At 41.5% G+C, this 15,095-nt stretch overlaps 1 protein-coding gene across 4 annotated transcripts in view; it reads right to left on the bottom strand.

Annotated features, from left to right (window-relative positions):
* The window catches only part of NRG2 (neuregulin 2), a 166,964-nt gene that overhangs the window by 17,671 nt on the left and 134,198 nt on the right, over positions 1 to 15,095 (bottom strand). For 3 of the 4 annotated variants that reach the window (XM_088522682.1, XM_088522684.1, XM_088522686.1), the window contains one exon: positions 7,073 to 7,131. In XM_088522682.1, the coding sequence (XP_088378808.1) occupies positions 7,073 to 7,131 (59 nt within the window). Of the gene's footprint in view, positions 1 to 7,072; positions 7,132 to 7,383; positions 7,461 to 15,095 lie in introns of all 4 variants that reach the window. The other variant, XM_088522685.1, reaches the window with a different exon arrangement.

The raw sequence follows: 15,095 nt of genomic DNA, 5'->3' as shown, positions 1-15,095 counted from the left end.
AATCAGAAAGGTAAGTGAAAAAGAGAGAAGTAGAAGTTCTTCTGTTTGTCATTTGCATGGTATCACAATCAATAAGTAAGAAATTACTGCTGAATAAATGAAGTGAACATAGAAGCTGTGATTTGGATCTACACCTTCCCTTGGTCCCAGCAAAGCTTAAACTAATGCATATATCTGCTCAAGGGGACATATCACCTCAACATGATAAGGTAATACGAGGAGCAAGTATCCAAAAGACATCTGACAAAAGGCTTATTTATATGATTGGGTAAGCACCAACATCTCTCTAGTTAAATCCTGATGACTTCAAAATCCATAAGAAGAACAAGGAACATGTCATACGATAGAAACCTCCATGGCTCTACTGTCACACATAGTTAGGTGAAAGCTTTGGACCAAGTCTGTGTGCTACCAAGGGAACATGGGATTCCATTTCTCTTCCAGCAATGGTAGTCTATGCTTCCGGGCAACTGCCCAAATCTGAGAAATGTATAAAATAGAAGGTAACATGGATCAAAGAGCCCAAGACAGAAATTGCAAGTAAAAATAGTTCCTGGTTGGACCGGTTCTATGAAAGCAATTTCCTTAAAAAGGAATGACGTTTGGGAAAACCAAGATGTCTGATCAACAAGAAATCCTATGACAGTACAGGAGTTTTACTGTTGAGGTCATTATACAGTCACACCTAGTGACAGGATGGTGGAAGATAAATAACAGATGTTGGTTCTCATCTCAGAAATACCCATTCCTGTCCTTTACTGTTGGAAAGAATCTATAATGCCTACAAAAGGGAAATGACCTGTACACACACTGAGTACCATACAATAAGCATAGCTGTCTCTCTCCATGTAAAAAAGTGTTTTAATGCCTGAATAATGGGTTCTTAGGGGAGTCCAAAGTTCAAGAGAAAGAGCTACCCTGAGATTCCAAAGCAGACTAATGGGAAGTCTTTAACTATGAATTAAAACTAAATTTGTAAGAGGAAAGAATGAAATATAGAGTAGAAATGGAGAATGTGCTAGGTTCCGTTCGATCTGAATATGCCAACTCTATTTCAAGATGTTTACAGACAGCCTACAGACTTCAACTTTAATTAGGTCATAAAGCAGAAAACGAAAATATTTCATTAAAAGCGAAGATTAATGCAATGTCATTTCTCCTCCAGCTCAGTGACATTTATTTTGGAGTTAAATAAATAGAAAAGTTAAGATGAAATTTCATATCCAACAGACAATCTCAAGCAGATAGAATCCAACTGTGGAGACTTAAGCAAGGTACAAATATTGCTATTGGGAATAGCAGTGTTTACATCAGTCTTATTTTCAGTATTGCAGCCCTACCAGGAGTGAAGTAGATGTCCACATGTTTTACAGAATCTTTTCTACTAGAGAACCTGACCTCTGGCAATTCATCAGTGGACTTATGTAGGGTTGTAGAAAGACCTACAGGTATCTTGGAGAAGAGAGAAGAGAGACCTACAGTTCTAGATCTTGACCAGATCTAGAACAGAAAACTCTGCAACATGTAAGACTTCTTGATTTTTTTTAAAAATGAATTAACTAACTGCAAGATCCTCTCACCCAGTTTTCTTAAGGATGGAGAAACTGTGAAATGTACATCAGCTTAAACTGATGGAACCACAGCAGGTTGACAATAATGACTCAGGTGCCTCTGACCAGTTTTCCTTTAGATGTATGTATGAGAGGTCTCTGAGCAGAAGAAAACCTGCCAGTTATCTTGGAGAGGTAAGTTGGTGCTTAAGTCCCTAGCTTCAACCTTCAGAAGATTTTTGGTGTGTCAAAGATGTGTCTTTTCCTTCACCGACATAAGATGAGGTCTAATTTTCACTCCTTTTCTGTGGTATGCCTCACCAGCGTGGCTCCCTGATTCTCAAAGTAAGCTTCTCTTTTCACATAGATGCACAAGCAGAGATGCAGACTTCACAGCAAAGGAAAAGACCACAACCCTAAGAGATTCTCTGGGAAATGACACTGAAGAAAACCAAAAAACAGAAAATCTAAGCAGGGCAAGAAGTTTTGTTAAGTATGGATACTGCAAGCGTGAGAATTCCAAAATATTGTTTAAGATTGGTCTTCAGGGAAGATGTATCCCAAAAGATATAGACAAGAAATAAATGAAAAATATCTGCTTCCAGTTGCTTAAAAAAATGAATCAGGGGCTGATACCACAGACAACATTCTACTACTGGCTGAGACAATTCGCAGTTCACCAGAATTAAAGCCAAGGCTGGAGAAGAGTATACTTAAAGACTGTGTTATTCTTTAAAAAGCCATTTTTACTGGATTTCCCTGTGCAAGGAAATCAGACTTTGGTGTAAATCCAACTACTGCCCACAGGAAGAATCCCCTGACACTAAAAGCCCATTGGCTGCAGGCATTGTTCTGGTGTCTTTAGAAGCCAAATAATCATACCTAAGAGAGCAATTTGGGCTTGAAGGTTAGAGCTTTTAATTTCAGAGCAGAAACTTTAGCCACTTAGGTTGCAAAAGAGTCCCTAGATAGCAGTGCTCTGTTTTCATTCAGACTGTGGGTCAACAGGTCAGTGTATCCAACTTCTGTTCCCATTAGTGGACAGCCTGAGAGAGATACCTGTGACCTGACTCTGTGTGTACCTCCACTGAGGGGCTGAGGGATCTTCAGCAGCTCTAGGAGAGATATCTGATGTCTAAACCTTCAAATCCATTCTCATCGCCCTCAGCATCTCTGAATAGTGAGAAATCTCATCCCGATGCAGCCCTGGAGAAGGATTAGCTGAATTCTCTTGTTGAGGTGCCAGTCCCTACACAGTGACTATGAAGTATGTTCTCAGTAGGCAGAAGGCGGCACAGTAGCTTGAGCCAGGGGACATTCCTGCTTTAAGACCATGTTTCGGAGCTATGATCACACAGCCTTCTGGTTACATTGGCGTTGCAAGATCTAAGCCCTGTAAACTAGCAGAGGATATGACTGTAGCTGCATACATCCCCTTCTCAATGGCCATGTACCATCATATATATACTCTGCTAATAATTAACTACACCTGTGTCGAGACAGAGAAGCGTACTGTGCTTGATATGAAAAAATATATATTTTAGCAAGATGATTTAATGCTTCACAACTCATAGAGATAGTTTCCTATATATTCATCTACCAGTAGAGTCCCTGTTTTATGCAGTATTTGCAGGCAACCACTGTTTTATTCACAGACATTAATTCTCCTTCAGTCTAAATTAAAACTGCTTTAAATGTTTCTTAAATGTTTCTCAGTTATATTTTACAGCCTCTACAGAGTAACCCTTTCATCTCACAGGTTATTTAAAGCCCAGACAACTTTATTTTCCAGTCTTAATCAGACAGGTCTTCTTGGGTGGATAGTGGAATGTACAGAGACTCAGTGTGGTCAGTGGCATTTCATACAGATACAGGGGACCAAGTGAGGCTTAACAGAGTGTCAGGATGGGTTTTACTTTCAGTTAATTTAATCTCAATGGATATGAAGTTCTTTTTCTTTTGGCATCTCTCTCTCCTCCTTCTTTTGGGTTTTCTATTTTTATGAATGTGGGGAAGCCTTCTATCATATGCTAGTAAAACAGACCAGTGATAAACCAAACACCCTTAAGTTCTTCTGTAAGACTCTGCCCATTCTCACTGGACATGTGATTAGCATGGGTCAGTAGCTCAAAGGTTTGTAACTGCATTGCTGCAGCTTAGCATGTTACTGTCTACCAGATGACCAGGGGTAGCCAACTGTGTACGCACAGAGCCACTACAGCAGAAAACAGAACGTGTCCCTAAGACGTCCCTATGCTATGAGTCTTGCTGGGAAACAGACCATCATAGTGGCATAAAGTATTGCAGACTTAGCATTAAAGCAGACTTAAAGAGCTGACACAGTCAGGCATCACAGCTCTAATCAGAAGTTGTACCTTGCTAGGCCAGAGCGATGTTGTCTGTTTGCAGTGTGCATCCATTTCCTCACATAAGTAGGTGTTTTAGCATGCTTCACATTTTTGCTCCAGTATCTCAACACATTTCACATTATATATGCATTATAATACAAGCAAAGTAAAATGTAAACTCTGTATATTCACATAAGAATGAACTACTGAGATTCTTGCTTGAATTTTGCTCATGCAAATTCCTGCCAAAGTGAAGTGCTGTTCATCCAAATAAGGGCTGAGTTGGGACAGACTGCGAGGTCTCCAAGCCAGCACAATAACACAGTTCCCAGTGAGTTCCTCTGTACCAATCTGGGAGAAAATGAAGCAGTAAAAACACAGCTGGAAAAAAAATCCTCTTTAACATTTTGTTTTCTTTTTCAAGCAGTAGGGTATATACCTAAAATATCTGACAGTAGATACCAGCCATATGATTGTAACAGCAACAAAGAGAAAGTTGACAAAAACAATCTAAGCACATCTACTTTTTTGTCCTCATAATCATAGTAGTCTAGCAGGCATCTCTGGCAATAAGAGAAAAACACTTCCCGTGCTCCCTGCCAGATAGACAGCGACATCCTGAACACCCAGAGTTTTAACTGAACAAGATCTGCACAGACTGAGTATCAATTTAAACTATGGAGATATGAGGTTGCTGCTAGAAGGCATACAACATGTGGCACGATGCTGGGAGGAATGCAACTATCTCTGCCACTGGCCAGTGTTCTGCAAAACATCTGCCATATTCTATCAGAACCACATCTTAAATTTAGTTCTCTTTGAAGAGACTCACCATCGGCCCCCGGATATACCTGCTGACAGCCATGATGTGATATTTAACATTTATGTTCCACAACCAAAAAGTGCCAATTTAGGCCCGAACACATAAACTCCCCCAAATGTATTTAATACAACAGCAGGGCACTGTCACTATTCACTTTTCAGGTATTTGTTAGACTGACATTGTTCTTGAAACATGAATCAGGACAGAGCTATTATATTTGCCATAGAACTAACTGATTTAATCTGTTTCAGCTTTTGATTGGTCAGAACCCATATGGGATGAAGCAGACAGAGAATCGCAGAGACAGCACCAACTTCTAATCATCAATTAAAGACACAAACCAGACTCAAGGGAAGTGCCTTTCCTATTTAGAAGACAAGGAAGCCCTGTGCATGTTTTTTCTGCAATGTTGCTGTTACAAATGTTACCCAACTGTGATTTGAAAGTGAAAACAGCTATAAACAGATATGAATCATCTTAAATTATTTTTATCCAAGTTCAGGCAGGTAACCTGGATTGTTAAGATGTGTTACCTTACTATCCTTTGGTTAAAGCAGTAATTGAGGTAAGAAGACACACATACATTTGTTTTAAAGCTGACATTGTTCCACTAACATATGAATATAATTTAAACAAACCTCATTCCACAGAAAGCTGAATTCTGCAGGCTGGAGAAAAAAAAAAAACACATACTATTTATTCTTACCATTAAAGATCTGATAAGCACTCCCTTGACAAAAAAAAAAAATCATTCTTCTTTTGGTTTTGTGGCATGATAGTGATAATGTTTGAGCCTTTTGGAGACTACCTTACAAGACACGCCAAAGTCAACTTCAACTGAGCAGTGCAGTGCATGGTGAGCCTCCCAAAGCTGTGTGGCAGTTGACCTCCTGGGGTACAGAATGGAAAGGAAACCCTTTAGATTAGGCTAAGGGATCAAAACCTACTATATTGTATTGTCACTTTAAAAAGAAGCTCATTTGGAAGTTTTAGTCTGTAAAAACAAATCAATTGAGATTTCGACTTTGGAAGATAATTTGGAACAAAAGCCAACATAAAAACATCCAGCTTTCTCAACGGGCTCACAAAGCCCACTTGCATCTTGTTTGTATATACTGCAGAAGTGGATTTAACAACCCTTGCAACTCATTAGCCCATGATAACAGGACTCCTGCTATTGCCAGTTCTGGATGAGGTACTGTAGGATTTAAAGAGGGGTAGGAGAAGGGGGGCTGGCATCCACATAGATCTCATGGGGTAGGACAGGGGGGGCTTTCTCCTCAGGTTCCCACTAATTAAAGGCTCTTTATGCATTACTGGTGGTAATTCAAGTGACCAGCATAGAGATAGTGTGCACACAGATGATCACTGTGGCTGATCGCCTCTGTTGTAACTGCAGACAGATGGCTGTGCCTTGTTTTGGCTTAGTCCTTACCTGCACAAGGATGTCCCTGATGCTGGGACCCTGCCTGAATATTGACCTGGCAAAAAATATCTCCCTTGGAGGAAGCACCTCCTACAAGCAAAACATCTCTGAAGACCTAAGGCTCCTGGAAACTGAGGACTAGATGCCAGAGAGCACTAAATGCAGGGGCTCTGCATTTACCAAGTCAGGTGTAACCCCATATGGATGACTGTTCTACCTCCCCAGGAGACACAGGAACACTTCTATGCCTGGGAGGGATGCAATCTGAGATGCCCATCCAGGAAATTTTGCCAGTACAGTCCAGGGCAGAGGAGAGGGAGACCGATGCACTGGCAGCCTCCTGAAGCATCTCTGGGACTCTGTACATCTCAGCCCCTAGATGTGCTCCAGGATTTGACTCCAGGCAAACTTTCAAAAACTTCACTTGTACAAAGTGGTTTAGATTCTGCAAGTGGGAACACAATCACACCTCAGAGGAGATTTCAGGACAGCCCTAGCTGCAATTCCGCAGTTGGTACAGAGACACTCACTCATCCCCTGTGCAAGAATCAGAGGAAACTGCAAATCTCTTGCATGGCATAACATTGTCCATCTTGAGACAGCAAAACTAGCAGATACAGCTTATTACACAGGCTGTTCTCACATAGCCCACCACTTAACCTTGTGCCTTATATGTATTTTGCATGAAAAGAGCAAGAAACATTGTGTTCAACTGCAAATGAAAGCAGAACCCATTCTAACAGATGGGGCAATAACAAGAGCCCTAATTCTCATCTTGGCAACTGTCAAAGCTCCCCTTAAGGCCAAGCAGAGCTGAGAGCACACAAGACAGAAACAGGGCTCTTGGAGAACAGAAGAACCTGCTTTAAGGACATCACACAGAGCTACAACAACCAGGGAAAGAGAGAAGTAGAAAGAGACATACTGGAGAAGCTGACCATTGCGAAATGCTGACACCGGTCTCCTGTGAATTCGATCGGACACCTACCGGAAGAAAGAAAACCAGAAAGAGAGAAACAAGATAGCAAAATGACATCCAAACAGACTGAATCGAGGCCCCTTCTGATCCCTTCCATGACGCCTATCCATCTGCTTTCAGCCTATGCCCTTACCTGCGTCCCTAAGCCCTAGCCCAAGGCTGATATCAAAAACCATCCCTGACTAGACCACTCTACATCCAACGTTGTGCCCAGGAGGTTTTAAGTAGTGTGGTGCATTTTTTGTCTTCAAACATACTTTGCTTAGGATCTGGCATGTACAATCGCAAAGGCAGTTTCTCCAAACATCTCTGTCCGAAGAATCCATTTGGACATCTGGAGGGGGAAAAGGGGAGAAATCACAGAACAAGTCTGGCACCATTCTTGAGGCTAAGGTCAGAAATTAAAAGTGCATTGTGATGAATGGAAAAAAAAAGTTAAAGGCTTCACACATATATTTACTCTGTGCTTCGTTTTAACCAGGCACCTGCAATGTTATCATTCTGGCTCTATTTTTTTGTCTGGGTCTTCAAGCAGCCAGTCAAACTCCTTTCCTCCTCTGCCTATTTCCTTCCTTCTCACCTGCTAGAAGCACCAGACAGAAAAGGTTGAGATGGGCTGGCTGCTACTAGCAGAGACTCTCCTAAGAGTCACTATGTAGACAGAATGGCAAGAAGCATTGCAGGGTGGTGAGCAGCTGCTGAGGCGACAGTGAGCAGTTGTGTATGGCAAGCTTCTTAAAGTTATTATCCCTACAATGATCCGCAGGATGTTCCAGGGAAAACTGCTGTACTGTTGTTAGAGGGAAGCATGTGCAGAGAGTGTCAGTGTTGACAGAGAGGGACAGAGAAGAAAGCTGAAATTAAACAAGTCTCCCACACAACACAGCTGCTAGGCTCTCACGGCCTATCCCAATTGAGTTATTTTGGAATTTGGGATGTGCCAGCTCATTGCGTACCAGTTATGCATGAGTGTCATGCTGTTGTGACAGGGACTGTGTCTTGGGGATCAGGACCACAAAGTATTTATTTGTGAGTCTCTCATGAGTGAGAATCACAGACCAGCTCCCAAACTATGCCTGACTCATGGAGCTCAGGGACATAGATAAAAGTACACAGGGCAGATGCTGAATCCCCCAAACCTGTCTCACTGATGCAGCACTAGTCCAGAAGGAGTGTATGGCTTCATCCACATGCTATATATTCTGATTCGTTGCAGAAGCAGATGAACTTCAAAAAGTTTGAGATGGGCATTCAGTTGTAAATGGAGAAATCTTTCTCCACAGAATATTGATGTTTTTCTCTCCCTTTCCATTCTTTCTCCTGGTTTCTCTAGGCAATTCCTCAAAATTATTCCTATCTCTCTTCAAGTCCTGGCTCTACCTGCCTTTCCTGCAATTGAATACCTTACAACAGAGTTTTATCACAACAACCAGAGTTGTGGCTGCCTTCCAGCTTCCCAGGGCAAGCTGGGCTGCAAGCTCTGTACTTCATGTCATGCATGTCACATCTTCCTGGCACCAAAGAGTCAGAGCAGTTTCGGGACAGTGTCACACAACTAATGCCAACCAGCACGTGCAGTTGAGTGATGCAGGGCATGTCCTGGTCCTATGTCTCACTATCAACCTTGTGTGGACAGCCCTTGTGCTATACTCACAGCAGGAAGAGCATGCTGAGGCTAGGGATTTAAGCAGTGGAGCAGCTACCTCCTGAGATAACTTCCCTGACATCTGTTCAAACCCACCAAAAACAACTTCTCTCTTACCCATCAATGGTCCTGTTGCCTTTTAGAGATACTGCATGAATTCTGTGCACTTTAATACCTCCTTCATATGTATTTTTATTTGCTGCATTAGTGCCTGCATTCTTAGTACCAATCTGACACATTCCTGTCTCCCAAAGTGTTTGCTAATGCCTGCTCTCAGTCTATGGACATACGTATAGGAAAAAGAAAGTGATGGTTTTGAACTCAGCAATGTTTAATATGATCAAAGCTATATAGTTCAAAAGCATGCTGGCAGATTAATTCTGTACTGCTGCCCAAGGACTAAGGCAGCATTTGTTGCTCTTGTCAGGTTTATGTTAAGATGGCATTTTATGGATATGCTAGTTCCATGGCAGTATAAGTGGAGAGATGAATTTCTACTTCTATACCTGTAAAAGGGAACACTGGCAGGGTTTCCAGCAACTGGTTAGTGGCTTTGGAGAGGAGAGATAGAAATCAGAGTAGAAATCGTCCCAACTCATTATGGCTGAAACATAAACTGATCTGGGCTACAGATGCACCTCCAAATCTGGCACAATCCCAGAAGAAGTATAGGTATTCAAATAAAGGCTGCAAGATCTCCCTATCCCATCTGCTATACTCTCTCCCTCTACAGCTTCAACACTGTCTCTGTCCATGTTCATCTTTTCCTTAAGGAACACATTTTCCAGCTCTTCAACACAGAGTGCCTCATGTCCAGGGACTTTACCTGGACATGCTCATTGTCACAGGAAAAAGTTTTGAAAAACATGCATGGCAAGCAGTTTTAGCATTAATTTCCTGCTGCTTTGAACTGAGATTTTGGTAGATCTGCACTGAGCAAAGAAGCTGGTGCACAAACACCATCGCTGCATAAAACCAGTCTTGCCTTTTGTGCTAAACTGTTTACTGGCATCTACACTGACCCCTCAATGCGGGAATATGCTGTGTTATTTTCACACCGCAACCAAGCTCAGAGAGAGCTCGATGGCATGGCTCTGCACAATGCTTCACTGCACTTTCTAATATTTCAATTAGGCTCCTCAAGGTCTGAGTCACTTTGAAACTAGAAATTTGACACCCTGATTATGCAAACAGCTTTGAAGAAAAAAATCACTGTCTTTTCTAACTCCTGGATATTCATTCTGGGGCACAACAAACAGACACATACCAGTAATGTCATTTCAGTCCCCAGCCATCCACCAAAGAAAGCCCAACAAAAGGTTTACCATTAGACATGTGGTCTGCAGACCTTCTCTGTGACTAAGCAGAGAAATCTAGGCTTGGAAATGAAGAAAAATGCCTCTGTTGGCAATCAAAGGGAACAAGGTTGAGGCAGCTGGGACAGCCCTGGGGAAGCACAACTTAAAAAAAAAACAAACAAATAAAAGGATTTCACTGATATTTGAACAATTTGAGCAAAACACCCAAAGCAAAAGGTGTCGTTCTAGTCCATTTTGAAGTTCATCTATCACCACCTTTAGAGTTATGACTACTTATAAAGTTATTAATAGCATCTTTAAGGGCATCCAGCTTAGCTTGCAATATGCAGTCCATTTGTCTGGGATTTGGGATTTGAGTTCACATGTGTTTTGTGAGCATACCAAAGGAACTCAAGGGTCTTGCTGGATGAAGCAAACATCCTACCCACCTAAGGAAAGGGATGCTCTGTCTGAAAGGAGATAAATCTGTCACAGGCACACATCTGCAAGATGTGGGCCAAAGCTGGAATGCAAATGCAGCTGCATGCCGTTAAGGAAAGACTGAAAACTTTGAGGTGGTGAAGAGAAACAGAAGTCAGAAAAAGAAATTTTTCAGAAATGAAAAACAAAAACAGAAAAGTGTCAGAAGAAGCTTTGATGCTGTGACAGCTACCATATAGCCCATGCTTAGATCTCTGCAGTCAGCCTAGTGTGTGAAGGAAGAAGAGCTTTCTAGACTGAAGGCAGCAGGTAACAGTCTTTCATGTGTTTAGGACAGCTCAGGCTTTTCATCTTTAGTTACTAGTGAATCAGCCAAACTAGCGTTCCTAGTTACTAGTAACTCAGACTAGTGAATCAGGGAAAAGTGACAATAAAGACCATGAGCACCTTCTGTGACCAACCAAGCAAGCACACAAGCTGACAAGACACCCTTGTTAAGCACTTACATGCAGAAGGTTTGGTTTGTGAGTCCACTGAGAAGCCATATATGCCATCCTGGTCTCCTTAGGCTCTGATTCCTAGCAAGCAAGGCTGCCGGCAGCAATAGCAACCAAGAGGCCTTTGAAAGCATGCAGGGCTCATGGTCATTTTTTAGGGCTCTCATAGCCTTACACTGTTGAAGCTGAAGAGCAGGTGTTATTGCTATGTCTCCAGATGTGACTTCTGGAAAATACATTACCAACATGCTCACCACATAAGTCTCCCATTTTGGACAGGAGGAGTAGAGGAAAAGCCATCCTTCTACACTCAGAATCTGCCACCTGTGGTAAGGGCTTGTGGGCAAGCCTTTTTCAATGGGCAAGCATGTGGCCTGAGAGACACACCTGACATTTAACGCTTGCTAAAGCTATCACCAGTCAGGATGTGGTCTTTGATCATGATGTCCATTTTACTGTAAACCTGATCCTTGCTCAAAAGGCTTTGACTAACTGTCCCAGCCAGAGTCCCTCCCTTTGAAAGCTCTTGTAGGGTCTGCATGGAAGATAGAGTCTTCCCGCAAATATCATCTATTGATTCCCAAGCGCATTTGCTGGTCTCATGGAGGTCCAACATAGTTCTCTTCAAAGACTAAGGGAAGTGGCCAAAGTTGTGTCTGCATGGACAGTCCTATGGAAGCTCCTGACAGCACCAAGCTTATGAAAATTGAACCTTGTCCATTCCCTAGACTGTGAGAAGAATGGCCAAACCTGTCCTTGTTTGACTCCATCTCTCTGTGCCTAACAAGCTAATTGCAAAACTGATCAGTAATTTTTCTATCAATCAAACGTTGTTATTGGAAAACATTCGATTCCTTCACTTTTGACCTTGAGCCCTTTTTCCCACAATTTCAAAAATGCTCTTAGGCTCAGGATGAATTGCAGTTAAATATTATCATGGAAAAATTAAAAAAAATAGCAGTAATATGATAAGCTGAATAAGGCATCTCAAAAACTACTCAAAAACTAAAATGATTTGAATGTCCTATTTCTATGCTGTTTGCAGAGCACCTATTTATAAAAATAGAGAAATTTATAAACTTTGGCTTCTTGCCCTGAACCAGGGCAGAGTAATAATAATTATTAATTATTCTTTGCTACCATTTGATAATAGCATGATTATTGAAGGAAATAATATGAAAAAAATGAAGCTGGAAGGAAAAATTTTCTGTCCAACTCTTGATCTTAATCTTACAAGGGCTGGCAAATTTCCTTTGCTCCCCCACGTCTAAATTAAATTATGCCAAATTTGGTAGCTCTTGTAATGTAATTCATGTTAAAGAAGAACATAGAAAAGCAAGTGCTTCAATATAGCAGGATAAGAACCTTTAGCAGAAAGACACAATGCACTGGAAGAAGCAAATGAAGAAATGTTTGAAGCATGTTGCTTTTTTGTGCAAAGGCTTGAAAAAGAAGACTGTTCTGTCATTGTCCCCTGGCCAGTCCCAGATGTTCAGGCACTGGAGAGCCACAACAGGTTGAACTCCACAAAACTGCTAATGGGAAGAAAAGAAAGTAACTAGAATAAATGCAGAAGCCTTATTCAGGGCAGGTAATCAAGGAACATTTGCTGTATGGTGGAGTCCAAACTGCAGGGAGAACCACTTCTAGCTTCAAATAAGACAACAGCACAGCTCCAACTGAGCTTAACTGTTGCAGGATTATTTTCCACATTCATACAGTTCTCAATGGTCTTCAATACTGATATGCACATTAAACAGGATTTATTGAACAGGATGCATAGAAGGGCCACTTGAACCGCAAAAGGTAGCTGAGCTCATCATCCAAGATAAATGACATGCAAAACCCAATGAACTAGTCCTTGCTGGTTCAGGAGATATGGAAGAGGATGTGGAGATTTTCACCTCTGATTCAACAGTAGCTCTTTAGCCCAGAGTGTCTGCAGATCATCTGAATACCACTAGCAGCTCATTGTAACCAACATCTCCTAAAAGGATCAGTTTGTAAAACTGCTCCCTTGCCTTCCACAATTATATGCCATGGGATACAACAAGTATTGGAGAGCTCTTTGCAAACAGACCTGTGTTCAGGGATGGATCCATGAGGATTTCAAGCCAGGGAAGAAAAAGATACAGAGCTCCACACTATTTTGCTGGAAAGCCTGAGGGAGAGGGCATTTAGTGGTATTATTTCCTGAAGTGTCTAGAAATCTAATGTCAATGGAATCATGTACGTTGGGAGCGTGTATTTGAGGCCCAAGTATTAAATATCTGAGAGCAGAACTCAAGTTGGGAGTGCTGGCAAAATGTCAGCATCAGTCCCATATTCAGCTTAATCTCATGTTCTGAGTATCATGGAATTCAAAACTTGATTGAATATTTTGTCATACTACTGCTTCTATCCAGAAAACTCATTATTACCTTTTTCTGACTTTAGAATATAATTCCTCTGTCTGAATTTCAGCCATATGAAAACTTAGGATACCCAAATGAAATTAAGACATCTCCAGAAAATGTTTCATCTCATATTAAGATGGCCTAAATTGTCATTTAGAAATGTCAGTCTTTCTCTACTGATGATACGTTGACCCTGTACACTTCATTCAGACTAGACCCCTAACTTTCATGTTTCTACATTTTAGGAAAGAGGAATCTACTGTAAGTAATTTTAACCATCAATTCAGGTACTCAGAACTAGGTATTGCAGCTCTCAGGGAGGGTTCTAATTTTCAGAGAATTTTCAACTCCCCTTAACAAAACTACTAATACATCCATGCCAAAGGGACATTTCTGTGGCTGTGCAATGTATGCCTTGTGCTGGTCACACCAGAAAAGTCAGTGAGGATGGCACAGATTCTAGTACCATAGGAGATCTGAGCCATGGGCATGAGCAACTTGTGATGCCATGGGCATGAGCAACTTGTGATGCAGGGAAGATCATGGCTGACATTATCTTGATGCTCACCCTTCAGATAGTACTCTGAGAAAGCACAGGGGAGCTGGAAATGTGACTGGCTCCTCTTTCCTCTTTTCTGTGGAAAATTGAGGGAAATTATATATATTGGGGAAAAAAGTAAGTGGGCTGCTAGGCGTTTTTTGTTTATTTGTTTGTTTATTAATCTTTTCTTGCTTTTCACTTTTTGTCTGAGAGCCTCCAGGCCTCTGGAGACAAAATCCAGGAATCTGGTTTACCTGTTAGCACTTATAAATACTTTAAGAACAACTTATCCTAAATGCTGGGGAACTTGCTCTATAAACCTCTTTGGGTATTCTGAGCCAGTTCAATTAGCAAGATCCTGGCCAGTCCATTAGCTATTTTTGACTATACATCAAGCATCCAAAAGTGTCACAAAGAACTTTTATGTTGACAGAGAAGGACTGCAACAATGACACTTGGCTTTGTTTTTATATTTGGCTAAGAAGATCCCAATCATGGATGATGCTTGCCAGCACCTAACTGGCAAAAAGAGCATTATTGCTGTGACACGCACATTAGCACAACTGTGTGGGGCCTGACATCAGGCAATAACAGATTAGAGCACTTCTCTAAGTGCCGAGAACTCAACAGGATCTAGGATCAAGGACAGGCTCAGATAGAAATCAGATGCTACTAACTATCCTAAGCAGTAGATGCAGCTGGACACAATTCAGTCATATCTCTTCTGCATCCCAGTCCAGTTCAAAGACCTTGCAACTTGGTTGTGTGTGTTCCTCCTGCAAACTTGGAAATTCACCCTACCCAAACTCACAGTTTCCCCATTTGTAAGGCCTCTCTGAGTAAAATGGTCTGGAGAAAGGTCGAGAAAATCTTCCTGTCAAGAGAGCTCTTTAATTTACTAATGCTGTCAATTCTGTATGTGTGTGGTTCATTAGTTTTCCAGATTTCCTGGGTTTATGCTGCAAGTGTGCAATATATCTGAGCAGATCACACTTCTCCCATCAAATTTCCAGGTGGTCTGTTTGTAAAGTCAGGATGACAGGAGAGATTGTATCATATCCAAGTTTCCTTTGCAACTAGCATGTATAAAATTTACTTCAAATTAAAACCAAAATTATGCAAGCACACTCCAAAACAGGACACGCCTTCTG

The sequence above is a fragment of the Tinamus guttatus genome, unplaced genomic scaffold (genome assembly GCF_059628265.1).
Source record: "Tinamus guttatus ecotype Peru unplaced genomic scaffold, ASM5962826v1 Tinamus_guttatus_pri_ptg000155l, whole genome shotgun sequence".
NCBI classification, from domain to species: domain Eukaryota; kingdom Metazoa; phylum Chordata; class Aves; order Tinamiformes; family Tinamidae; genus Tinamus; species Tinamus guttatus.
The sequence above is the reverse complement of the archived record's forward strand: the minus strand, read 5'-3'. Positions and strand labels throughout refer to the sequence as shown.